At 41.7% G+C, this 25,815-nt stretch overlaps 2 protein-coding genes across 7 annotated transcripts in view; one reads left to right on the forward strand and one right to left on the reverse strand.

The window, feature by feature from the left end:
• Positions 1–2,840: 2,840 nt before the first annotated feature.
• TMED4 (transmembrane p24 trafficking protein 4) lies at positions 2,841–7,722 on the reverse strand. Its single transcript, XM_027852553.1, has 5 exons — positions 7,542–7,722; positions 7,075–7,175; positions 5,445–5,570; positions 4,961–5,107; positions 2,841–3,999 (listed from the first exon to the last, which is right to left on the reverse strand). Exons 1-5 carry the CDS (start codon positions 7,705–7,707, stop codon positions 3,850–3,852), a joined length of 690 nt encoding a protein of 229 aa, XP_027708354.1. The 5' UTR covers positions 7,708–7,722; the 3' UTR covers positions 2,841–3,849.
• Positions 7,723–7,880: 158 nt separating this feature from the next.
• OGDH (oxoglutarate dehydrogenase) overlaps positions 7,881–25,815 on the forward strand; it is a 109,678-nt gene continuing 91,743 nt past the window's right edge. For 4 of the 6 annotated variants that reach the window (XM_027851907.1, XM_027851950.1, XM_027851958.1 and 1 more), the window contains exon 1: positions 17,812–17,891. The gene's annotated coding sequence lies outside the window, so the exon portion shown is untranslated. Of the gene's footprint in view, positions 7,930–17,811; positions 17,892–20,283; positions 20,475–25,815 lie in introns of those variants that run through there. The other 2 variants (XM_027851926.1, XM_027851915.1) reach the window with 2 other exon arrangements.

Here is a 25,815-nt window from a genome sequence, read left to right on the forward strand (position 1 = left end):
TTGATCTCTTTGGGGTATAGACCCCAAATAGTATAGTACTATTTACTACTCAAGGGTAAAGTATGCAGTTTGATGGCTTTGGGGGCACAGTTCCAAATTGCTTTCCAGAACAACCTGACCAGTTTGCAGTTCCACCAACAATGGAAGACATATCTGTATTTCCACAACTCCTCTGGCAAATCTGTCATTTCCTTTTTTTGTTTACTATGCCTATCTGCTGGGTGGAAGGTGGAACCTTAGAGTTGCTTTAACTTGCACTTAGTTATTAGTGTTTTGGAACATTTTCTTCACATTGCTATTGATAACTTGAATTTCTTCCCTTGAAAACTACTTGTTCATATCCTGTGACCATTTATCAATTGGGGAGTGGTATTCCTTCTTATAAATTTGAAGCAGTTCCCCATATATCTTGGAAATGAGATTTTATTAGAGAAACTTACTGCAAAAGTTTTCTCCCAGTCGTTTTCCTTCTAATTTTAACTATATGGTTTTGTGTAAAAACTTTTAAATTTTCTGTCTTCAAAACTCTTCATTTTGTTCACGATCCCCTATCCACAGATGTGAAAGGTATTTTCATCCTTATTACTTTAATACGTTACCCTCCACTTTTCTCTACTCAACTAATGCCCTGAGGAGCAAGCAATGCACTTTCCCCTACCTATCTGCAATTTTTAGAAAACAAAGGTGTCTGAGTACTCTCTGATACTTCCATAGGAAAGAAGGAAATAAGCATTTATTAAGCACCTACTATGTGCCAGGCACTGTGCCAAGCACCTTACAAATATTATCTCATTTGATCCTCACAACAATCCTTCAGGGTAGGTGCTATTATTATTATTTTATAGTTGAGGAAACTGAGGCAATCAGAGGTTAAGTGATTTGCCCAGGGTCACACAGCTAGTAAGTGTCTAAGGATGAATTTAACTCCAGTCTTCCTGATGCCAGCACCCTATCACCAGCTGCCAATGAAACACATCCCTTTCCAGTTCTCCTGAGATGATCATGTCAACCATTCTGTAAAACCTAAATACTGTTCACGTTATCTATCATTACACTGGTGTCCCTGAACTGTAAGGCTGTGGGGATGGGTTGTGGCACTAATTTTTGACAGCAATGAAAAGCATGACAAAGGGGCAGCTAGGTGGCGCAGTGGATAGAGCACTGACCCTGGATTCAAGAGGACCTGAGTTCAAATCCCACCTCAGACACATAACACTTACTAGCTGCATGACCCTGGGCAAGTCACTTAACCCCAATTGCGCCCCCCCCCCTCCAAAAAAAAGCATGGCAAAGCAGACTTGCCTGGGCAGCCTAAAGCAGCTGGATTTGGAGGTGAGGGAGCTAAGTGAGTGGAAATAACTACCTGAGTGAGACGGAAGAACATAGTTTGGGCCCCAGCCACCCTTCCTAAATCAGGCTCAGAATGTAGAACTAACAAGATAAAACTGCAGTGAATAGGTAGCCCAATGGAAGCCTAAAGGTGAAGGGCAATAATGTAAGCCACAGCAGAAACAACTGAACTAGACAGATAGAGTAGCTGCTGAACCATGAAAAGAATGTGATTTAGAGGTTTATGAACAACACAGGTAGATTAAAGGAACAAAAAGGTCAAGGTGGAGAAGCAGCTCTTGGGACAGCTACTCAGGCCAAACCCCTGGGAAAATATCTGAATGTTTAGTAGGATATTGTTTTCCAATCTTTGAAAGCCAATGACATACCTGCAAACCACATGGAAACACATCAGGACAGAGGTCTCTCTCCCTCCTCCCTAATGAGCTAGCCCTCTAAACCCCCCTACAATATATGTAAACATTCACAAGCTTATTCTTAAAGGTTACATTCCAGGGGGCAGCTAGGTGGTACAGTGGATAGAGCACTGGCTCTGGATTCAAGAGGACCTGAGTTCAGATCCCACCTCAGACACATAACACTTACTAGCTGCGTGACCCTGGGCAAGTCACTTAACTCCACTGTCTAGACAAAAAGTTACATTCCAATACTTTAGTAGCATGGCAGTCACCATGGCTGCTCAAAGCTCATGCCACATGAGTTCTGAAGACCCTATTAAGATAGAAAGACCAGTACAGTAATGGACTAGCATGAAATGTCCGACCTAGGTAAGTTGAGAGGATCATTGCCATACATTTGGCCACCAAGATTTTGTAAAAGGACTTCACAAAACCATCTACTATGGTACCAAGAAGTACCTGCACTGGTGGAAGCCCCTGACAGAATCATGGCTTTTCTTAAGTATATGCCTTCCTCCATCACCTGTTGGTCAAAAATTAGCAAAGCAAGGATACCCAGGACATGGTGATGTACCAGCTTTTCTGAGATTTATCTTAACATTCTAACTTGCTACTTGCAAAACTGGTCTAACCCTGTCTCTACCATTTAACTGGTAATTCTCCCTCTTTCCAAAAAGCCAGGATAAGGAGAGTTCACTTTGAACTCATGATATCTACGAACAGTATTAAAGTTTTGTCTTCTTTAAAACAAAACTAAGTCATAAGCCATATAACCCATAAATCTGCCATGCCTCAAACATCTGAAATAGGACAAATTATGAGTATTCTAGGATGAAGGAGGTTTGGTACGATCTACCCAGAATGATTCCAAAAGGCTGAGACTGAGGAGACTACCCAGGCAAATACCAGCCTCTTAGACGTGGTCCTAATTCTAATTGAGCCCTTAGGTATGTTTCTTCCAAACTGGGAGGGTCTCAAGAGTTTTAAGATCAGCTCCAAGTCATCCTTGGGATTATTTCATACCAAGTTTCCTATACTCTACTATTGTGCTTGGTTTCTGGTCTGGTAAGAACTTTTATTTCATCTCAAATATCACAAGTTACCAGAACAGGTTTTATTTCACTGGAAAATCCATACAAATAACTGAACCTGGGACCCATGGAGAAAATATTTACTGCATCTTAAATAAAATTTAACAGTTAGCAGCTCTGTGGGGGAAAGAGAGAAGAAGGGAAGAAAATTGACTGCCTCCAACTGCTCACTCCACAGCTTCCTACCTTAACTTCATATCCCCTTAAGGGGCTCAAAGTGTCCAAAGGGGCCTGTGCATGACTTACAGGCAAGGCCTTATTAGCAATAGGCTGAAATGTCTGCTTGGGTCCCTACCTTCTAGAATTTTCATTGAAGAGTCTTAGGGCTGCCACAGTAGTTATAAAAAAAATGTACACATAGACAGTACTAAAGACTGTCAGTTCTGCATTGATCTTTTCAACCACTCTTACACACAGGCAGTGACATTTCAGATATGAAGGATAAAATACACATATCAAAAAATATTTGTTATATTAGAAAAATCTCATTCCCTTGGTATCTAAGACCTGCCAACTTATTTACAGTCACAGATCATCTCAGTAAAGGCAGGACTAACTGGACAGTGGTGAGGCTAGGGTGTCCTATTCGTGGCACTTCAGTTACACACGACATAGGCACAGTGAAAGAAAATCAGAAATTAAGGGAGCCGGTGAGTGGCCTTTGCTTATTTACTTAATCAATGGGCTAGCAGAGATGACTGGACATGGAAAAAGGCAGGCCATGAAATCAAGGCTATGTTCTGATTAGCTCAACGTCTTCCCAGAATACAGAAGGAACTTTGTGTAGGCTTTGACCAGTATCCGATGACCTTTGCTAGGGGATACGGGGTTAGTTTCTGTGTAGTCCAGTGGCTACTAACCTCAGCCTTATTGGTGTGGCTGCCATGGAACTAAAGGAGCATATATTCTCAAATTTTTTTTTTCATCCAAAATCCAAGTAGCCAGGGTGTGATAGAGGGAAAGTACCAAGTAAGTGGGCTGAAAGGAAAGGGGTTGTACAGGAAAGGACTTTACACCAGCTTTTTGGCCTCAAAGAAACTTTTGAGGTGTCGCATCTGCCAGATGCCAGTGAGGATGAGGATGACAGTCTGAGCAATGGACCACCACAACACTCTCTGGTTGGTGCTCTCGCTGGTCATACGGAAGCGTTCCTCACGGTACTGTAGGAAACATGAGAGATATCTAAGTAGCCATAGGGAATGGACACTTCTCATTTATAAGATTAAGGCAACACAGTTCCTCCCTCTATATTATAATCCTATTCCAGGAAAGAATACAATTATTCCTGCCATGTGGAATACTAGAATCCTGAAGGTTTCCTATTTGTTTTTCAAAGAGGCCTTGAGGCTGCAGGTTCCCCACCCCTCATTTTTGATCAATCCCCTCATTTGTAAAATGGAGAAAGTGGGGCCAGAGGGATGACATGACTTGTCAGAGGTAACACATTAATTAGAGTCAGTTAGGACTAGAAACTTGGACTAGAAACTCAGACTAGGAACTCTAGAATCTTAGTTTAGTGCTCTTCCCACCATATTACACTAACTTTTATTGCCTTTGGTTCAAAGAGGTTCAGCTCCTCCCCACTTCAACTTCCTACTATAATATCCCTGCACTGTAACTCCAAAGGTTTTGAGTTGCAATGTCAACATCGGAAAAGAGATCAAGCTCCCTTAGGTTCAAAAGCAGGCCCAAAGAGGACCCAAAGAGTTACTGCTCTTACCAGGTTTTGAGTTGCCTCTTTGTTGGAGGCCTGACTTTCCACAACAGTAATAATAACAACAATAATCACATTTATATAACACTCTAAAAGCGCTTTCCTCACAAAAACCCCTTAAGGTAAGTAATGGAAATATTATCCTCATTTTACAGATGAGAAAACTGAGGCCCAAAGTGACTTTTGCCAGTCACAGAGGTAGGAAGTATAAGAGCCTGAACTCAAATTTAGATCTTCTGATAACAAGTCTAGTGCTCTTCCCACTATGCCATGCTATTTCTCATTAGAGTCTGTTCCCAACATGTTACTAACTTCCCAGAGTCTGGGAAGAAACTAAACATCAGCTTTTAGGTTCTGGCTGAATAGGAAGCAATCAGCTTCCACCCAGGACAAGGCACCGCCCTTACCCGCTGGTAGTTCTGTTCCTTTTGGATCTGTTCCACCTGATCAAGCAACTGGCGGGCACGGAGTTGTAGTTCTGTTAGTTTATCCTTGGCAGCAATTTCAGGGTAGTTGTTGGTATGCTCGCCAACCTGTATATCCAGATGTACCCTCTAGGTAAAAAACAAACATACACAAGGTCAGGACCAGGAGTCCAAGCAGATCACACCATTCTGATCTCTGAGGGATAAGGCCTCAGAGAACGTATATGTAGTCTCTAAAGATTTGCTAACCTAGGCATTCAAACAGTCCTAATGAGTACATTAAAAACACCATTACTATATGTATCAGGAACACTAGTTCCTGGATAGGAAATTTCTCAACAGTCTTAATGCCTCTCTCCTTAGCAATATGTCATATGTGAAGATAAAAGCAACCCCCACCTTCCATTCAGAATAGGGAACAGATCTGGGGGAAACAGTAATCCTTCAAAGGGGCAGATTCCCTTACTAGTTTGCCGCCCGCAAAGATGGTCATTCGAGTAGAATTGGAGTGCAGGCAGATCTGGTGGTCACCTGGAGTATGGGAGGTAAAGGTGAATCGGCCTTCCGAACCATACTGCCGTGATAACACCACCTGCAAAAGAGTGACAATGAAAACCTAACCCAACCAGCCTCTCCCATCCTCATTCTGGCCCATAAGCCTAATCATTTCACACCCATGGCTCAAAGCCCTTAAATGGCTCCCCAGTACTGACCTAATAAAGTCCAAATATCCAAAGCCCTCTTCACCCTGGTCCCAACCTACCTTTCAGAATTTATGTTCCACTACTCTTCCTACAATCCAGCCAGACTGAACTACCTGCTCTTCTTGGAAAAAGTCTTGTTCTCTGCTCGATGCCTCTACTCATGGTCTACTTTCCATCTGAAATGTCTCTCTTCCTATGTAAAACTACAAAAATCCAAGCTATCCTTTAAGGCTCATCTCAAATGTTATGTCTTAAAGGAAGCCTCTCTCTTCTGGTACCTCTAACAAGATATAATCTCTTCTTCCTCCGAACTCCATAGCATTTCATTTGTCTCTCACTAATAACATATAACATTCTTAAATTACAATTGTGTATTCATGTTATCCTTCCCAACTAGTTTTAAGTTCCTGGCAAGCAGAGACCATGTCTTACTCATCTCTGCAACTCCCACTATGGAACTGCATGTAGCAAATAGTCAAAAAATGTTTTCAAACTAAACAGAACCAACCCCAAAATTCTGAGGTCAATGGTGACCCCAAGGAAGCCAACTGTTAATGCCGACTCTCCGCCATACAATGTTCAGTTTAGGATATGGAGATTCCTATATGGAAGCTATCCTTTATGTAGACCAAAGACCAGTTCAATGCACTAAATACTTGTTAAGTGCCCATTGTGTGCCAGACACAGTGGAAGATACTAAGGACTAAAAAACAAAATAAAAATAGTCCCTGCCCTCAAAAAGGTCAACTTTTCTTCAGAAGGGTGAATATTATGTATAGAGATAAACATAAGGTACACATAATTGTAAAATACAGGTAATTTCTGAGACTAATAAATGGGGAAATCAATAAAGATCTCTTGTAGGAGAATTATAAAAAGCACTTAAGCTAGGGAATAGTCTTTTTTTTTGACTAGGCAATGGGGTTAAGTGACTTGCCCAGGGTCACACGGCTAGTAAGTGTTATGTGTCATGTGTCTGAGGCCGGATTTGAACTCAGGTCCACCTGACTTTAGGGCCGGTGCTCTATCCACTGTGCTACCTAGCTGTCCCTAGGGAATAATCTTAACAGGGGATCTATGACCTTATTTTTAAAAAATGTTCTGATAACTGTATTTCAATATAATTTATTCTCTTTTAATCCTATATATTTTATTTCTTTAAAACCATTATTCGCATGAGGGGTCCATAGGCTTCATCAGCCTGCCAAAAAGGTTAGATCCACTAACTTAAACTGAGGCTTGTAAGGAGCACTTAAGCTGAGCCTGGAAGGGAGCTAGGGCATACAAGAGGCTGAGGTAAAGAAATGCATTTCAGATACTGGTTACAGACTGAAAAGGCAGAGAATCAGGAGACAGAAATACCCTGCAACAGGACCAGCAAGTGGGTCTCACCTTTCCATCTGGATCCTTCACTTCCACATGCATCCCCAGTCCTGGGGTGGAAGGCAGGAAGGTCTCTGTCTGCTTATCCCATAGCTGGGTGCGGTAATTCCCTGCAGGGCAGATGAGTTCTCTATCACAATACACCTAGCAACAGCGAGGCCCCCAGAACACTTGTCCCACAGGGACTGAATGTTACCGGATGGGTGGGGGTGGGGGGGAGCCTGGAGAAGGGCCCCCTTCCGAGGACAAGTTAACACTCTCGGGCCGCCTCAAGGAGGTGAGTATGGGGGCCAGAGGGAGGCTGCACCCATGGAGACAGGGAGTAGGGGGAGATGAAGAGATCCAGTCCGGGGAAGGGGCCAGTGCCAAGAGGTGGTGTCTTTTGGAGGCGGAAGGTCAAAGGTCAGAGACGGGGTCAGAGTCGGGGCCGGCGCCGGGGTAGGAAGTGAGGGGCTGCCCCCCACCCCAGTGCTAACCGATAACCATGGTCTCGTCGGGGATTTCCTCGATGAAGCAGCGTTTCTCCGTCTCTCCGATATGGAAGTAAAGCCCCTGCACTGAAGCCAAAGCCAGCCAGAGCAGGAGCAGCAGCGCCCGGTGCCACATCGCAGCCCGCAGTCGCCTGGCCCAAACACCTGCCATAGCTGACGGCCCAGCCGCCCAGCGCGCCTGCGCAACGAACCATCGCGCAGGCGCTTCCCGCCCAGGACCGCTCCAAGGCAACTCCTCACACAGCTACTGCCGGACAGAGCAGGACATGCGCACTGCTGCTCTGCCCTCCTCACCCTTCCCAGTCGCCCTTCTCAGAAACGATTGAGCCTGCGCAGAATCCTCCGCTCTCCACAGCAGGGAAGAAATTTACGGGTACGTTGACCATGGAGTGAGCGGTTCTTATTACTGGCTCAACGCGCCGTGGAGTATTGAGTTGAACTTAGTGTTAGAATTAGTTGGGCAGCCTGACCCGAGCAACGCTGCCATGGCAACGGGCGGACCATGAGAGAGGAACCCTAGAGGTCTTGTAGTCAGTCAACCAGCATTTATTAAATTTATTATGTGCCTGGCACCTAAGTCTAGGAGGCAGCCAGGTAGACTACCGTGGATAGAGCACTGCAGGCCTGGAGTCTGAAAGACATGAGTGCAAATCCAGCCTCACACACTTATTAGCTGTGTGATACTGGGCAAATGACAATGGCTGCCTTAGTTCCTTCTTCTGTAAAATGGGAATAAAAATAATAGCACCTACCTCCCAGGGTCGTTGTAAGGTTCAAAGGACATAATTCTCGGATGTTTAGCACGGTTGCTGGTACATAGTAATAACCACATAAATATTAGATATTATTATAACTTCAAACAATTATAATAAGCACTGGATTTAGTCCAGTCTCCTTGCTTTGCAGACGAGGAAACTGAAGCCCAGATGGCTGAGTGATTTGTCCAAGGTCCAGGGCTGTCCTAGAGCTAGCTCAAACAGGCTCACCAGAATTGAAATTTTGTGTCAGCCAAAAACCTCAAACACTTACTTTATTATTTTGTTGAATATCTAGACATAAGAATGATTTTTAACATGTTAATAGTACCAATTAAACTTAAAGGTGTGTCCTGCAGTACTTTTTTTTGGAGAGTCAGTTGTTAAACATTTCCCAGCACACAATTGCTAAGGTTTTTCTGAAGTCTGCCTGCTGCATTATATTATCAGTTAAATTTCATAGGATCATAGAGCTAGAAAGAAAATCAGAGGCCAGCTAGTCCAACCCCCTCATTTTGAAGATAATAAAGCAGAAGTCAAATGCCGTCAATTGGACCTGGAAGAAATCAGGAAACAGTGCTGACAGAATCTAAGACATATGTGTTGTCTGATCTCCAATCCTACTCCTTCCCAAATGATTCTCCACACCACAGCAGTCTTTCAAACCTTACCTTACCTCTTCTCTCCTCAAGTCTCCCACTGTACTTTCCCAGTGCTCTCATCTGAAGACATGTCCTCCTACTGTAATCCCTGTTGTCATGGGACTCTTTTCTTTTTCTTTTTTTTTTTTAGGCATTTGGGGTTAAGTGACTTGCCCAGGGTCACACAGCTAGTAAGTGTCAAGTGATTGGGCTGAGGCTGGATTTGAACTCAGGTCCTCCTGACTTCAGGGTGGGTGTTTTATCCCTGCGCCACCTAGCTGCCTCCCATAGCTCTGTTTTAGGAAGATAATGTTGATAACTATGGATGGACTGGAGTAAAGACAGATGTGGGGCAAACAGGCCAACCAGAAGATTATTGAAATAGTCCAGGTGTGAGGTGATGAGGGGTGGTGGCAGTATCAGAGGAGCAAAAGGGCTGAGCATAAGAGATGTTTTGACATGGCAACACATTGGATATAGGGGATGAGCGAGAGTGAGGAGTCAAAGATAACATTGTGGTTATGCACTTAAGTAACTGGAGGGATGACTGTCCCCTTAACAGTAATAGAGAAATTAGAAAGATGGTAAGGTTTAGGAGGAAAGATAATGAATTCAGTCTTGGACTTGTTGATCTTAAGATATTTATGGTATTTCTAGTTCAAGATCTCTAGTAGACAAGATTCTTAGCTGACGGTCTAGGGAGAGGGATCTATAGGAGGCTCATGGAAGGATGAAAATATTTGGAAAACTTCTGTGCTGAGTGGGATACTGAATTAATTGTTGTTCAGTTGTTTCAGTTGTATCCAACTCTTTGTGACCCTGTGAACCTCTATTCATGGGTTTGTTTTTTGTTTTTTGGGTTTTTTGGGGCAATTGGAGTTGTGACTTGCCTAGGATCACACAGCTAGTAAGTGTCAAGTGTTTGGTCTAAGGCTGGAGTTGAACTCAGGCCCTCCTGACTTCAGGGCCGTTGCTGAATCCACTGAACCACCTCGCTGCTCGGGACCCTTTTCTAATTGATGGGATTGAATACTCTTCCTTTGGTGAAGGATATGAGGGATTGGGAGGTTGGGCAGAACTGATGAGAGCCTTCCAGGTTCAGTGCTTGACTAGTCTTCCTTTCTAGAGGAAAGATGAATGATGTCAACTCTAGGTTACTGAAGGCAAAGACTCTGGGAAGACAGTCTCCATCATGTCCCTGTCCCTAGTTCACTACACTAGAGACTTCAGTGGGAATTTTCCCTTGGGTGAGATCCAGAAATCTCTCTTTGGGTTGAGCTGAGAGGGGCAGCTAGATGGTACAGTGGATAGAACACCAGCACTGCTTTGACCCATCAATACCACTTCTAGGGTTGTATCCCAAAGAGATCATAAAAATGGGAAAAGGACCCACACGTACAAAAATATTTATAGCAGCTTTTTCTGTGGTGGCAAAGAATTGGAAATTGAGGGGATGCCCATCAATTGAGGAATGACTGAACAAGTTGTGGTATATGAATGTAATGGAATACTATTGTGCTAGAAGAAATGATGAGCAAGCAGACTTCAGAAAAACCTGGAAAGACTTGTATGGACTGATGCTGAGTGAAGTGAGCAGAACCAGGAGGATGTTGTACACAGTAACAGCCGCGTTCGATGACTAATTTTGACAGATGTAGCTCTTCTCAGCAATGCAAGGATCTAAAACATCTCCAAAGGTCTCATGATGGAAAATGCTATCTACATCCAGAGAAAGAGCTATGGAGTTTGAGTGCAGATTGAAGCATTCTATTTGCTCTTTTCTTCCCTTCTGTTTTGTTTTGTTTCTTCTTTCTTGTGGTTCCTCTTATTGGTTCTAATTCTTCTTTACATTACTAATGTGAAAATATGTTTAATAGGAATGTATATGTAGAGCCTATATCAGATTGCACGCCATCTTGGGAAGGGAGGGGAGAAAATTTAAAACTTAAAAGCTTATGGAAGTGATTGCTGAAAACTAAAAATTAATTTAAAAAATAAAAATAAAATAAAAAATAAATTAATGATCAATTCAGCATCCTTCTTCACATATTCTTGATAGCATCCCCTCCTGTCTTCTCGAGTAGATTGACTGCACTATCATCCCTTAATCCCTCCTTCTCTACCTGTTCCTTCCCTAATCCCTACAAACACAACAATCTGCAAAGAAGTCAAGAAAGATGAGGACTGAGAAAAGGCCATTACATTTGCAATTAAGAGATCAGTAACTTTGGAGAAAACAATTTTAGTTGAATTTTGAAGTCAGAAGCTATATGTGAGAGTTAGGAAGAGAATGAAATAAAAGGAAGTAGAAGCACCTATTGTAGGTCTTCTCAAGGAGTTCCCACAAAAAGGAAGGAGAGATCTTGGATGACAGTTAGCTGGGATGATCAAGTGACAGTTTGTTTTTTGTTTTTTTTAGGATAAAAGGAACATGAGTATGTTTGTAGACAGTAGGGAAGTAGCCAATAGACAGAGAGAAATTTAAGATAAAAGAGAGTGGGGATCATAAGAGGGAGGGGGCGAGTGTCTCTGCTAGAGAGAACAAACTGGAATGGGATCACTTGTGCATATAGAGAGTTTGCCTTGGCAAGGAGAATGGCCCTCTTAAAGTGAGATAGGGGTGAAGGAGGGAAGGGCAGAAGGCTTCTGAGTGATGTAAGAAACAGGTGAGAAGAGAGAGCTTTCAGTGAATGGCCTCAATTTTTCCCACCATCATCTATCCAATCATCCAGGTTTATAACCTAGATGTCATTCTCTACTTTCTACTCCCATTCACCCCATGTATGCATTAAATTATCAAATCTTGGTGTTTCTTGTCATTTCTCTCTTCACGTACATGGTCACCTACCACCTTAGTTCAAGCCTTGGTTGTCTTATGTGTAGACTATTGTAATAATTTCCTAGTTGTTCTCCTTTCCTAAAGTCTCTCCCTCCATCCAAAGTGGTTTTCCTAAAGTTCAGGTGTGACCATCTCATCCCCCTTCTCTATCAACTATAGTGATTCCCTATTATCTTTAAGATCAAATATAAACTCCTGTGTTATGCATTTAAAGCTTTTCATCACCTAGCTCCTTCCTAACTTTTTAGTCTTTTTACACATTAATCAATCAACCAACATTAATTAAGTGACTACTACGTGAAGGATCTTACAATCTAGTCAGGGGAGACAACATGTACCTGGACGGGTAGGTAGAAAACAGATGCAGTCTCTGCTTTCTAGAATCTATCCAATCTAGCCTTACAATCGGGACTCCATCTCTTGCCTTTTCCTTGGCTATCTGCCATGCTTTCAATGCTCTCCTTTCCCACCCATGATCCTCAGAATCCCTCACTTCCATCGACACTCAGTTTATATGCTGTCTTCTGCAGGAGGCCTTTCCCATTTTCCCCATCTGCTAGTGTCTTCCTCCCTAAGGCTACCTTTTATCTACTTTTATATACTTTATATGTATCTAGAATATATATCTACTTATGTAAAGATAGTACACCATCCCCCACTCCCTTTAGAATGTAAGCTCCTTGAGGGAAGGGTATGTTTTCAATTTTTCTTTCAATATCCAACTCTTAGTAGCCAGCACATAGGAAGTACTTTATAAATGTTTATGGGTTGATTGTTCAGCAACTTGCCCAAGGTCCTACTGGTAAGAATCATAGCCAGGATTCAAATCCAGCTTCTCTAACTCCAAAACTAGTGTTCTTTTCACCAAGCTGCCTTACCCTGCTACCTTTTCTTCAATAGTTCTGACTTGGGCTTCTCCTCACCTTACCTCCCCCCTCTCAGTGATTCATCAGCTCCCATAGGTTCAAATATCATCTCTATGAAGATGTCACAAAATACATATACATATAAATATACATATATCTGTCCATAGTCCCTCTCCCTGAGAGTGCCAACTGCCATTAAGCCATGTAGAATAGGATGTCTTACAGGTATCTCAAACTCAACATGTCCAAATAAAACTCATTATCTTTTCCCCCAATCCTACCCCTCCTGACTAGAATGTATTCTCTCTTCACATCCACCTAGTTTTTCCCAAAACTCAGCTCAAAGACTAACCTTCTACCTAGAGTTTTTCCTAGCCCCTCCTTCTACTAGTACCTTCTTCCCTCAAAAATAACCTTGCATTTATATTAAACATTTCTTATATGTACTTTTACATCTACACATCCACATCTCTCCTAATAGAATGTAAACCCTGAGGGCAAGGATTGTTTCATTTTTATTCCAGTACCTTTAGCGCCTAGCATAATGACTGGCACATAATAGCTACTTAATAAATGCTTGATAATTTATTGATTTACCATTACTCCTATCAGCCTTATTGTTGATTCACTATTAAAAACTATTATTAAAGTGAGAAAAACATTCCTAATGTTAGAGTTTAGCAAAAACATTTTTATCCAACACTGACCCAAAGGTTTCTTTAGATTTGTAATCGTATTTTAGGTGACTATATATCATTTATAAATGTTTTGGTTCTTAAAACCATCTTATGATATACCTAAAAAATACTCCTTATTTAACTTAGAATTTTATAAAAATATAATTACCAGTTTGCTCAATGAAAAATGACATACATATCTTTCTCTTCACTAGTGTGCTAAAAATGGTACTTTCCACTTTAGGCTTTCTCCTAATATTGCAAAATCCTAATGCACTGGGCCAGAACAAAATTTTTCTGGCAAACAACTCAAAACGGAACTGGTTTCACTGTCTTCTTATGTTCAACATATTCATCCCAATATATTATGCTATAACATCATGAAGAAGCCTTGGGGGAAAATGACTGATGTTCTAGTCAGACTCTACTTTCAGCACCACAAGCATACTCAATTCTTCTGATGCCTCTAAATTAATTTAGATGCTTGTTACTCTGACCATGCCACTCACTCCTTTAAACTTTTAAGGTATCTCTTCTCTAGGTCCAAGTTCATAGTAGTTTGTGGTGGGATTATTAGTAAAATTGGTATGAAAATGAACAAAGGGAGAAGTGGGTGATGATACACTGAAGTCATCTCCCATTCTTTGTAGGAGTTGTAGTTAAGATGGTAGAAAGAGAGTAGTTTATAGGCTGTTTCAGACAGAGCCTCTTGAGTTATCCTTCTGCACTTTGGTGGAGATATCAAAGGTCCAGTGACTGGTCCTCAGATTTGCAGGGATAGAAACTCCATTTTATTCCTTTACTTAAGGGCTAACAAAGCTGTGCAGGACTAATACATGCTAACAACTCAAGAGATTAACTAATGAAACTAAAATGCTCATTTATTAATGTACAATGAAGAAATAAACTAATGAATGAACCAAAGTATGGCTGGCCAGTGCCTCTTCTTTCCAGTCAGAAAGTCAAATTGAAAGTGCAATTTAAAAAAAAAAGTTTCTTGGTACATAGAGTCTGAGTAAAGAGAATTGGATAGTAATGGATAGTGTCATCAAACTTTAATAGACTGATGCAACCACCTACTTCAAAAGGTTACAGAGGATCAAATAAGATAATGTGAAAGCCTTTGAAAACCATGAAGCAATATGCAAACATAAAGCATTCTTTTGCTCTTTTAATGTTCTATATACTTTAAGTGGTTAGTTGGTTGTTGTCCTTCGTTCTTGAAGAGGACCAAAATGACATCAATAGAGTCAAGTTACAGTATGTTGAATATGGCTGAACAGACCAATTTGAGCTCAGAATACTCTACCACAGGTTAGACACAAATAGTCCATATGAACATTTGGAGTGGGTTCTCTAGATTTGCACATCTTGAGGCTTCAAATGGCACAATGTAGGACAATCATTCATCTATGGCTTATTATTTAAGTCCTATAGAGTTGCCTGAGGCACAAAAATTTAGTGATTGCTCAGGCTCAGGGGATGCTTATCTATATCTTGCTATAGCAGATTGCTTTCTATACCCCAGTAGTACTCAACAAGACTATTTTATGCAAATCTGATGGAGGGACTAAGGTGCTATGCTGTTGGGCCCTCGGGAATTACAACCTGTATGACTTTAGACAAATCACTTGTCTCTGGGCCATACTTTCCTCATTTGTAAAATAAGTATTTAGTTTAATGGTCTCTAAATGCCTTTTAGTCATTCTCCTGCAGTCTCAGTGATTCTTTCATAAGGCAGTAAAGCACTTTTCTTTGTTTTTATCTTTTTTTATGTAGGGGTGGGGGGCATACATAAAATGAGGGCAAGTCTCATAGGCCCTTAAGAAACTTACTGGTAGACAAACTCATTTGAAACAATTAGAAAAAAAAATAAGATTGTATATTAAGAGTGGCAAAGGGACCTCAGTGGTCATCTAAATATTCCTCACTCCTCTTCCTGGGGCCAGATTGGCAGAAGAGTCAATTGTTAAATTTTCAGTCAGCAAATTCTACAAATGAGGCCTTAATTTATTATTTTGTTGATTGATTAGACTCAAGAAAGCTAAGGAGAACATGTTAATAATGTTAATATGACCTTTTGGAGAGCCAGTTGTTAAATATTTATCAGTACCCTTCTCTCCACTAGTTGCTAGTACCCTATTCACTCTAATCGTTTTTTAAATTTCTTTTGTTTTTATTTTTCTTGGGTTGATGTTATTTACTCCCAGCTGAATGTATGCTCCTAGAGGACAATCTTTCTTCCTTTCTTTCCTTCTTTTTTTCTTTCTATCTCCTGCACCTAGCACATAGTAGCTAAATAATATGTCCTTGTTGAATGAATGAATCTAGTAATTTTTCAGATGAAATTGAGGCCCAGGGAGATTAATTGACCTCCCCAAGGTCACAAGGTAGTAAATAAATAGTGTAGTTGGAATTTGAACTCATGTCCTTTGATTTCAGATCTTAACCTGAACATAGACCTTTTCATTGATGAAACATGGCTCTTTTAGTATAAGGCAACAAAGAATCAGTTGCCAAAATATATAATAGAGTCAGAGTGGTGTGGAAAGAGAGGGCTGGTCTTGAAGACTGGAGATCTGAAATCAAATTCTGTCTGTCATTTATCAGCTTATGGTTATTTGTACTGCAATTAAGTTTTTTAAAAGCAAAGTTACTGATTTTCTGAATCTTAAAAAAAAGTCCAGCTAACCTATATGCTACTCTAGTCCCTCCTTTCCATCCCATCCTCCTTGATTGCCTTTTACTAGCTTCCTGTCGGCTGTCTCTACTTCTATGTACTACTTCAAGCCTCGGAGAGTCAGTTCTTCATTTACAAAGTAATAAGAGTTATGTAAAAGACCTTTAAGGTCTTTTCCACCTCTAAAATTCTATGAGTCTTTAATTTTTTTTGACTGCATTCATTTCCAGCTTCTTTGGCTTCTCCAGCAGCACTCATTTCAGGCTTCTTTCACTTCTTTTCCCTCCCAAACCCTTGTCAACTTTTTTGTGTTGTCTGCCTCTGTAGACAGTAAGCTCTTTCAGGGCAGGGACTGTCTTTTTTTTGCATTTGTATCCCCAGAGCTCAGCACAGTCTCTGGCACATAGCAAAAACTTAAACGTTTATTGACTATTGACTATAGTCTGTAATACTGACTAGTTATTGAGGCTTTGTGTAGAGGGTGTAGCTTATGATTCAAAATACACATAATGTTTCCCTGTCAGACATTCTTCCTTCGTTATTTTTTCCCCCAGGGCAGCTAGAAGGCACAGCTGCTAGAGTGCAGGGCCTGAATCAGGAAGCCCTGAGTTCAAATGTGACCTCAGACACTTCCTAGCCGAGTTAAATTACTTAATCCTGTTTGCCTTAGTTTCCTCATCTTTAAAATGAGCTGGGGAAGGATACAGCAAACCACTTCATTGTCTTTGCCATGAAAATCCTAAATGGGGTCAGGAAGAGTTGGACAGGACTGAACAACAAAAAGTTTTTTTCTTGTTTTTTTTTTTTAACCTAGCACAAACAAATTAAATGACCTAGGGTCATACAACTAGCGAGTACCCCAAGAATCATTTGAATCCAGGACTTCCTGAATAAAGTCCAGCTGTCCAGCCACTTATACCTGGCCACTTCTATAAAAGTTGTTCTTGTTTATATGTCATAGATCCCTTTGACATTACGGTGAAGCCTATAGACACCTTAAACGCATAAAATAAAATATAAAGAATTACAAAGGAAGGCAGTTGCATTGAAATAGCATATGCCATATTAAAAAAAATTCAGAATCCTCATGTTAAAGAGGTAGCCGCTCTATAAGCTATATGTACTTATTCCTATTATCTCATGAAAAAAATTCATGTTTTACTAATCCAATCAAGCGACTGATAAATGTTTGAATTGAATTGAATTTACCAAGGAATATGTTCCCTCCCCAATGAGGTTCCGTGCAATCAGCCGGCCCTTGCTGTCAACATCTAAGTAGAAGCCAATCCGGCAGGGCAGGGCTGGGCAGGGCACTAGGAACTATGACTAAGCGCTGTATGATCCGTGCAGAAAGAGTTGAGAACCTTCGCGTGGGCGGGGGCCCCAGTTGCCTCCCTAGTTCTCCCCATCTTTTCTAACACCTGCTCCCTGCTGCGCTCCAGGGTCTGCGCTCGAGTGCAGCACGCGCGCCCTTCCACTGTCACAACATTCCATGGGCCCTAGACGTCGCAGAGGCGCTGAACACTGTGACGTCACAACCCGGGCAGAGCCCTCTCCATCCCTAGAGTGTGCATCCCGCGTTAGGCCTCGCAAGCGACAGTGGGCCCTGAGAAGGAAGGCCTTCTCGTGAGGCAGCTGTCAGGTTTCACGCTCCGGGAGTCTAGAACTCGGGGGTGGGGCAAGTGGGTGACCGAGAGGAAGTGGGAAATTGAAAGCCCAAAGGCGGCGCTTCCGCATCTCCGGGCTCGGAGGGGGCGGGACAGGCTGCGTGGTGACGTGACACGCCGGGGCGGGAGGGGGCGGGGCTAAGGCACTGGTGTAGCCGAGAGTGGGGGAGTCGGTACCTCATTCCCGGGTGGAGCCGGAGTCGGAGACAGGTAACTCTTCTACTCTTACTGTTTGCCAGGGACTGGGGCTGGGGTCAGGACTGTGCTTTTGTCCCATGGGCTACAGGGGCAGGACAGCCGCGAGCAAGAATCATGGACAATGTGTCCTTGCAGCCGCCGCCCGGGTGACTTGGACTGCGGGCTGGAGGGGGAGGGGGTTTGGAATTGAGGGGGGCGAAGAGAGAACGGAGTAGGGAGGAGAGTCAGAACCAGGATGAGGCGGAGGGGTGACGGGTGGGGATGGGAGAATTCTGAAAGACTATCTCTAGAGCCAATGGGCAAGGCCGGACCGATTTGCAGGCGAAGATTGGCGGCTGCCGGCGCGCGCTGCGGGTCCCGCGCGGGCGCGGCGAGGCTTCTCATTGGTCGCCTGGGATGAGGGGGAGGGGTTACTTCGACGGGCGGATGTGAGGGAACCAGTTGCTGCCTCCTCTCTCGTGACCCACAAGGTCGAGGAGAGAGCGTCACGTGGGCTGAGGAGAGGAGGTGATCTTGTCCGGACACTTCGTCCCGTTTGTCCCTTCCTTTTCTAAGCCTGGAGTCAGGGCCACTCCCACCCCCACCCCTCCGGTCTCGGGCACGCCCTACAGCTCTTTCGAATGCTCCGCAGCCTTGGGGATAGAACTCGCCCTTCCTACTGCCGGGAGACCCGCCCCGTCCCGCCCGGGAGTCCCGCCCCCCTGACTGTCCAGCCGAGAGCGGCCGGCGGAGGCCAGGCTGGGACGTTGTAGCCACCTTCGGGGCTTGTTTATGCCTGGATCTGGCAAAGCAGGAGTCCCCTAGTGAAACCTGCGCCTTGGATATGCATTTCCGCTTGGACTCTCGGTTCCTTAGATTTCAGGGCTAAGGGAGGTCTGGAGGAGGCTGGAGTCATGTTTTTACAACCACACAGTTACTCTTTTAAAAGCTCATTAGTTTTCTCTGAAAACTAGGGAAGGGGCAGGGTCCTCGAAGGGTCAGACTCATGAAGGACTTTATTTCTTGACCTTCCATCTCCAACCTTGCCCCTGATCATATTGCTCCTCAATTTTCTTTCCTTAAGAGGCTGTTAAGATATCATCTGCTTCTCTTTACAAGCCTCTGGGAATGAGAAAAATAGTAGTTACAAAGTACTTTTGAACTAGGGTATGAAGTTTAACAGACCTGTACTGAGTGACACCTTTTCATAGAGCCTGTGGGTTCTAGCAAGAATATCTTTGTGACAAAGTAACACTTAAAATGTTATGAGGTTGGCAAGCTGATGACCTTTCAGACAAGGCCTAAGATGCAATGGAAAGACTTATGATTTTGAAAGAAGAGGATGGTTCTAAGTTTGAATCCAGACTCTTCCACCTGCTACCTATGTGTGACCTTGGAAAAAATAATTTCGCTCTTTCTCATTTTCTTTTTTTTTTCCCACGGAGGTAACATTTGCTTTCTCCCCTCAATTTTTTAACATTTTGACTTAAAGTTTTGAGTTCCAAAATCTATCCCTCCTTCCTTCCCTCCCCTCCCCCCCTCCTGAGACAGTAAGCAGATATAGGTTATACATGTGCAATTATGTAAAACATTAAGAAAAAAATGAAAGAAAGTGAAAAATAGAATGCTTCAGTCTGTATTCAATCAATATCAGTTCTTTCTCTGGAGGTGGATAGTATGCGTCATCATGAGCCCTTTGGGATTGTCTTGGATCATTGAATTGCTGAGAATAGCTAAGTCATTCATAGTTCTTCATCGAACATGTTACTGTTACTTTGTATAACTTTCTCCTGGTTCTGTTCACTTCCCTATGCATCAGTTCATGCAAGTCTTTCCAGGTTTTTCTGAAATTATCCTGCTTGTCCTTTCTTACAGCACAATAATATTCCATTACAATTGTATACCACAGCTTTTTTAGCCATTCTGCAATTTATGGGTATCCCTTTGATTTCCACGAAAAGAGCTGCTATAAATATTTTTGAACAAATAGATCCTTTTCCTGTTTTTTGGATGTCTTTTGTTCTTCATTTTCTTGAAAGGTTAGGTGGTGGACTAGATGGCCTCTAACTAAGGTCCCTTCCTACCCAGCGTCTCTGGTCCTAATTGAGGAAGGGAAGGAGGCCTTTTGTGTATTCTCTAATCTATGACCTATGGCAATTCTTCTAACTCCCTGTTCCTCACTTATGAGTCTCATTAACTCCTACTTTCCAGAAGTTTAGTAAAGCATTTAAAATAAGTAATGGGGAAGTGAAGTGAATTGTCAAAGGTCACAATTAAAGAATCTACAGGAAGGCTAACCAAGGCCTCAGGGTCTTATTAATGAAACTTTTTTTCTTTTAAAGGAAAGCAATTTTGCCAAACTCACCTGTTTGCTTCTCCATTCCATCTTTTCTGACCCCACTTTCTCTCCATTGCCTTTTGCCAGCTTCCTGTCTAGAACTGAGAAAGGGAGAGATGGCAAACTTCATCTCCTGCACTAGGCCACAAGAGGTGATATCTCAGGAAAGAACTTCCTTGATGCTAGCCTCATCTACACCTTCAGTAACTGTGGCCACTTTTCCAGTTCACTGACTAGGCTTTCTTTGACCTCAGCAGCCAGAGTAGCCTTAAGTAAAAGTGAGTATCTTGGTCTCAGGCCACATGGGTCTATTTAAAGTTGCTTGATCTCTGAAAATCAGCTGGGAACTACAGAGAACTTCCTCAGCTTCTCCAGGATCACAGACTGTCTTCCCATTGTTGGGGTTATCCCTGCATACCCCAGGATGCCCTTTGCCTTTTGTCAACCCAGTTGGTTGTCCAGTTGCTTGGATCCTATTTTAGGTACCTGTTTTGATTTATCAGGTAACTGTCACATTATTTTTTTAAATTTTTTAAAATTCTGAACTTAAGAAACACCCCATAAAATTAACATTACCATATAAAAAATGGAACAGAGAAAGGGAATTATATGTGAAACCACAAATCTCTACTACATAAATTTCAGAGTTTCTGTTCAACTCTAAAATTTTCATCAGGAGTGCTTGGAAGTACTCCATTTCAAAAGTCCATCTTTTTCCTTGTAGCTTAATTCTTTATTTTTACATTAATTTTTTAATCAGTGAAAATCCGCCTCCTCTTCCTCTCACATCCCAGTCTCCATTGAAAAAAAAAATCTCTGTTACAAACATTTATACATTATTTATATTTGTTTAGTGCTTTCCTAGCCAGAAGCACCTACATGGCTAGGCCTGGAGGCAGAAATAAAAAAATCAGTCAATAAACATTTATTAAATACTTACCTTGTGCCAGGCTTTATACTAAACCCTAGAGATACAAATCGGCAAATGACAGACCTAGCCCTCGAAGAGCTCACAATCTAATGAGGAATACAGCAAACAAATATGTACAAATAGACTATATACCCGATAAATGGGAATAATTAGCAAAGCAACTGCACTAGAATTAAGAGAAGTTGGGAGAAGCTTTCTGATTTTAAGATTTCTTAAAGGAAGCCAGGGAAGGCAATAAGCTGAGAATATTTCAAGAACTGAGTTCAAATTCAGTCTCAAACACTAGCTGGGTGACTCTGGGCAAATCACTTAACCTCTCTTGCCCAGTTTCCCCAATTGTAAAATGAGGATAATAATAGAACCTACTTCCAGGGGTTGTGAGGATCATATAAAATAATATTTTTGAAGTGCCTGACAGGTACTGTAAAAATATGCTCATTTCTTTTTCCCCTTCATTTCCACTTACATTCATTCTTGTGAAGGTAATTTGGTATATTTTTGGTCATTACTCTTAATTGTTAATTCTTACCTTTTAAGCATTCAAATTGTATTAAAAAGCACTGTTGGAAGATCTAAATTTGGTATTTTTGTATTGGCTCAATTGCCTGTTGTTTTCTTCTTTTGTCTCTGCTAATATAGTTTTGTCTAGATATTATATCCCCGTTCTCACCAATTCTGATTTTCTGATTTTCTCTGGCTAGTCCCCATGTCTTCAATGCTCTCCTTCAATTCCATCTCCTAGTTTCCCTGACTTCTTTGAAGTTGCTGAAATCCCACCTATAAGAAGCCTTTGCTAATCCCCCTTAATTCTAGGTCTTCCCTCTGTTGATTATTTCCTTTTTATCTTGTATATAGCTTGTTTATATATAGTTATTTAGTTGTGTCCTTCGTGAGACTGTGGGCTCGTCAAGGACAGAGACTGTATTTTGCCTTTCCTTATATCACCAGTGCTTAACATAGTGCCTGGCACCTAAAAGGCACTTAATGAACGTTTATTGACTGATTGATTGACTTTTTTGCTTATTCCTTTTCTCTTTCCCCCACTCTTAAAGGTTCGGTATCTCACCTTGTGTTTTCCAGCTCTTTGCTAGGAATCCAACAAGCCTTTTAAAAGAAGTGTGTTTGGGCTTCTGCTGGCCTGCTCAGTGAGGGAGGGGTGAGTGCAGAGGATAAGACATATATGATGGTCAGGGTAGGGAGAGAGGTCATTGATAATCTTTTCTTTGAATGTGGAGGGAGGGAGTAGGGGAGAGAAAAAAGGCAGACATTAATGGTCAGGTTTTCACCGGGAGATGGGAGTGTGCATAAGAGATATCAGTGACTGGAATGTAGGCTATCTTTGGCATATGTGCGTAGGATACTGACCTTGGCTTTATATTACTTCCATTTTCTTCTCCTGGAGGCCTCCCCCACCCTCATACTTGCCTGTTGAAATCTTAGCTATTCTTGATGGCCCATGTTTAATGTGTCTTCTTTCAAAAATACTTTTCTGATTTTCCAACATGATGTGTAGTGGAAAATAATACTAGATTTCAACTCATAGGACCTGGGTTCAAATCCAGATTCTATTACTTAGGACCTGTGTGACCTTGGACTAGCCCAGTGCCATCTAGTTAGTGAGTGACAGAGGCAGAAATTGAACTTGCAGTTCTTTGACTCCCAACTCTGTAACATGCTATCTCCCAGTGAACCCTGTTTGAAATAGTGGCCTCTTCTGAATTCCTAAAGCTCTTTGCATCTTAAAACACTTTTTTTTTTTTTTTTGGTGAGGCAGTTGAGGTTAAGTGACTCGTCCAGAGTCACACAGCTAGTGAGTGTTATGTGCCTGAGGCTGGACTTGAACTCAGCTCCTCCTGACTCCAGGACCAGTGCTCCATCCACTGCGCCACCTAGCTGCCCCTGACACTTTTCACATAATGCATTGTATTGTCTCTCCTATTAGTTTATAAACATTTTGAGGTTAGGGAACAAGTCTAATTGTCCTGTATATCCCCACATCTCCAGCATTTCCATACATAGTAGTTGGTCATTGGATAAATGAACAAATGCAAAAGACTCCTAGATTTATATTTCTAGTCATCAATAAGCTGCTTCCTCGACATTTCCATGTGGATGTTCCATTCTCTCTTCACCAGTATTCAATGTGTCTGAAATAGCATTCCTTATTTTTTTCTCATACCAGCTCTACTTCTTTATTCTCATTAGAGATGGGATGATTCTTAGAGTCACCTAGGAGTGAAACCTGAGTCATTTTCAGTCTTTCTTCTCTGAAGCAGCCATATGGTGTTCTGGGTAGAGCTTTGAACCTAGAGTCCTGTAGACTTGAGTTCAAATCCAGCTTTGGACATTTACTACTCGTATGCTCCTGGTCAAGTCACTTCTGCTTTGGTTTCCTCATTCATATAATGGGAATAATAATAATAACACTTATCTCCCAAAGTCATAGTGTAGATAAAATGAAGATAATATTTGTAAAATGCTTTGCAAATCTTTAAGTGCTATTTAAATGTGAGCTATTGATATTATCATTCCCTTGTCCCTGATAGCCATTAAGTTATTAAATCCTGTTGAATTTTTCCTGATTATTCTTTTTACATCTCTTCTTTCCTTTATTTTTCCATTGTCACCATTTGAGTTTGGGCCTCATTTCCTTTATGTGTGGATTAGGCTACTCTGCCTGGATCATACGTAGATCATAGGATTTAGAGCTAGAAGGAACCTTAGAGATCATTTGGTACCACCCCTTAGTTTTATAAAAAAGGAACTTGAGGCCCAGAGGTTTTAAGCCCCTCTTTGCCAAGACCACACCGGTTTTTGAATCAAATCCAGAGCTCTTTGTTGCATATCACTATTGGTAATAAGGGAAACCTGCCTGTCCGAAGTTCCTCCCCCTTCCATTGGGTCTTATATACTGCCATCAAAATATACTAAAATGCCAAATTTATCATTTACATCCTCTACTCTGGAACCTTTGGTGCATTCTCCTAAGATTTTATCTTAGTTTGTCATTTGAGACTCCAAAATGTGCCTCCTACCTGCTAGATTAACTATCTTTGGCCCTACCATTCTCCAATATGAATTTTCTGTTATAGTCAAGCTATGCTTCTCACTGCCTCAAGATACTTTTGATCACAGTGTTTCTCCCCTCATGAAATATCATCCCACTTCCTTTTCACCTAACCTGTTCCTACCCTTTCTTCAGGGACTAGCTCAAGACCTACATCTGCCATGAAGCTTTCCCTGTTCCCACAGGGAAGCTTAGACCCTTTGTTATTTCCCTGCCCTGCAGAAAGACAAAAATTCCCTTGAACCTGATCTTCATTTTGATTATAGACTGAAAACTGTCAAAGCCTCAAATGCTACTAATCTTTGAGATCATAAACAGGAGGTGTCCTAAACGTGCTGAACTGAACATTTATTATATGTGCCACACATTATCGAATCGGTGGGAAGGTGTACCATGTAGTCTAGTGGATAGAGAGCTGGTCTTGGAGTCAGAAAGTTGTGGGTTCAAGTCTTGCCTTAGACACAAACTGATATATAATCAATGCACTTTGTGGCCCTGAACAAATTTCTCTGTGCCCCCAGCATATAGACTATAAGTTGCACATATACATTGATAGAGGGAGTTTTGGGGGAGCTCTCTGTATTAACAAAATTGCTGGTTTTGTCAAAAGATCTATCTAATCTGTCTACCAGACCTGTGATTTCATTGGTATCGGGACTTCCTAGGAGAGGAAGTTCCCTATACCAAAACAAGTCAGAACCTTCTCTATAACTTAGAGTGTGATTAAGTGACTTGCCCAGGGTCACAGCCAGAATATGTTAGAAGTAACATTTAAACCCAGGCCTTCTTGTTTCTGAGGCCAGCTCTCTAAGCTCTCAATCCACTGCGGAGCACTGCAACATGCACACACACACTCACTCACACTGCCTTTTGTTCATTTTTTTTCTTTTGTTCGTTTTTAAGTATTAGTATAGGCTTATTTTAATTTAACAAATGTTTGAGTGTTGACATCTATAAGCCAACATGCCAGGTGCATCTAGGAAGAAACAAAGTTGGTATGCATCAATAAAGTACAAAGTAGAATTTAATTTGTAAGCTGTAGTGTTTCAGGGGAGGAAGAGATTCCTTCTGGCTAGATTAGTTGGCTTTTAACTAAAGGGCCATAAAGGGATGGGTAGAATGGTAACAGGTGGCAATGGAAGAAGAGGGCATAAGTAGGTAAGCATAAACAAAATTGAGAAGATAGGATATTGAGGGACCTGTACAGGGAAGGGCAAACAATTTTGTTTAGCTGGAGTTTGAATAACAATGGAACTAGTGTAAGGTAAGGCTGGAAAGGTAGCTAGGTTGGTGTTGGAGTTCAGGTTGACTAAATTGCTTGCTAGCTATGTCCTCTCAGGAGAGAGCAGAGACTGTCTCACGCTTCTTTGCTTCTACCATAGATCTCAGCATAGGGCTTTGTGCATGTTGTTGTATGTATGTCATTGAAATCTTTCATTTATGTAGTCCTGCTTAATTATGTGTTACATGGTGTAGCTTTTATTTAAAGCTACAGTTTACAATCTTCTACAGCATCAGTATTTTATAATGCAATATATGTTTGGTATTTGTTGAAGCCCCAAACTCAGTCAGGATGATTTTTTTTTTAAGGCAGTTGGGGTTAAATGACTTGCCCAGGGTC

Source organism: Vombatus ursinus, unplaced genomic scaffold, assembly GCF_900497805.2.
Source record: "Vombatus ursinus unplaced genomic scaffold, bare-nosed wombat genome assembly UNPS02000580.1, whole genome shotgun sequence".
Classification (NCBI taxonomy): Eukaryota; Metazoa; Chordata; class Mammalia; order Diprotodontia; family Vombatidae; genus Vombatus; species Vombatus ursinus.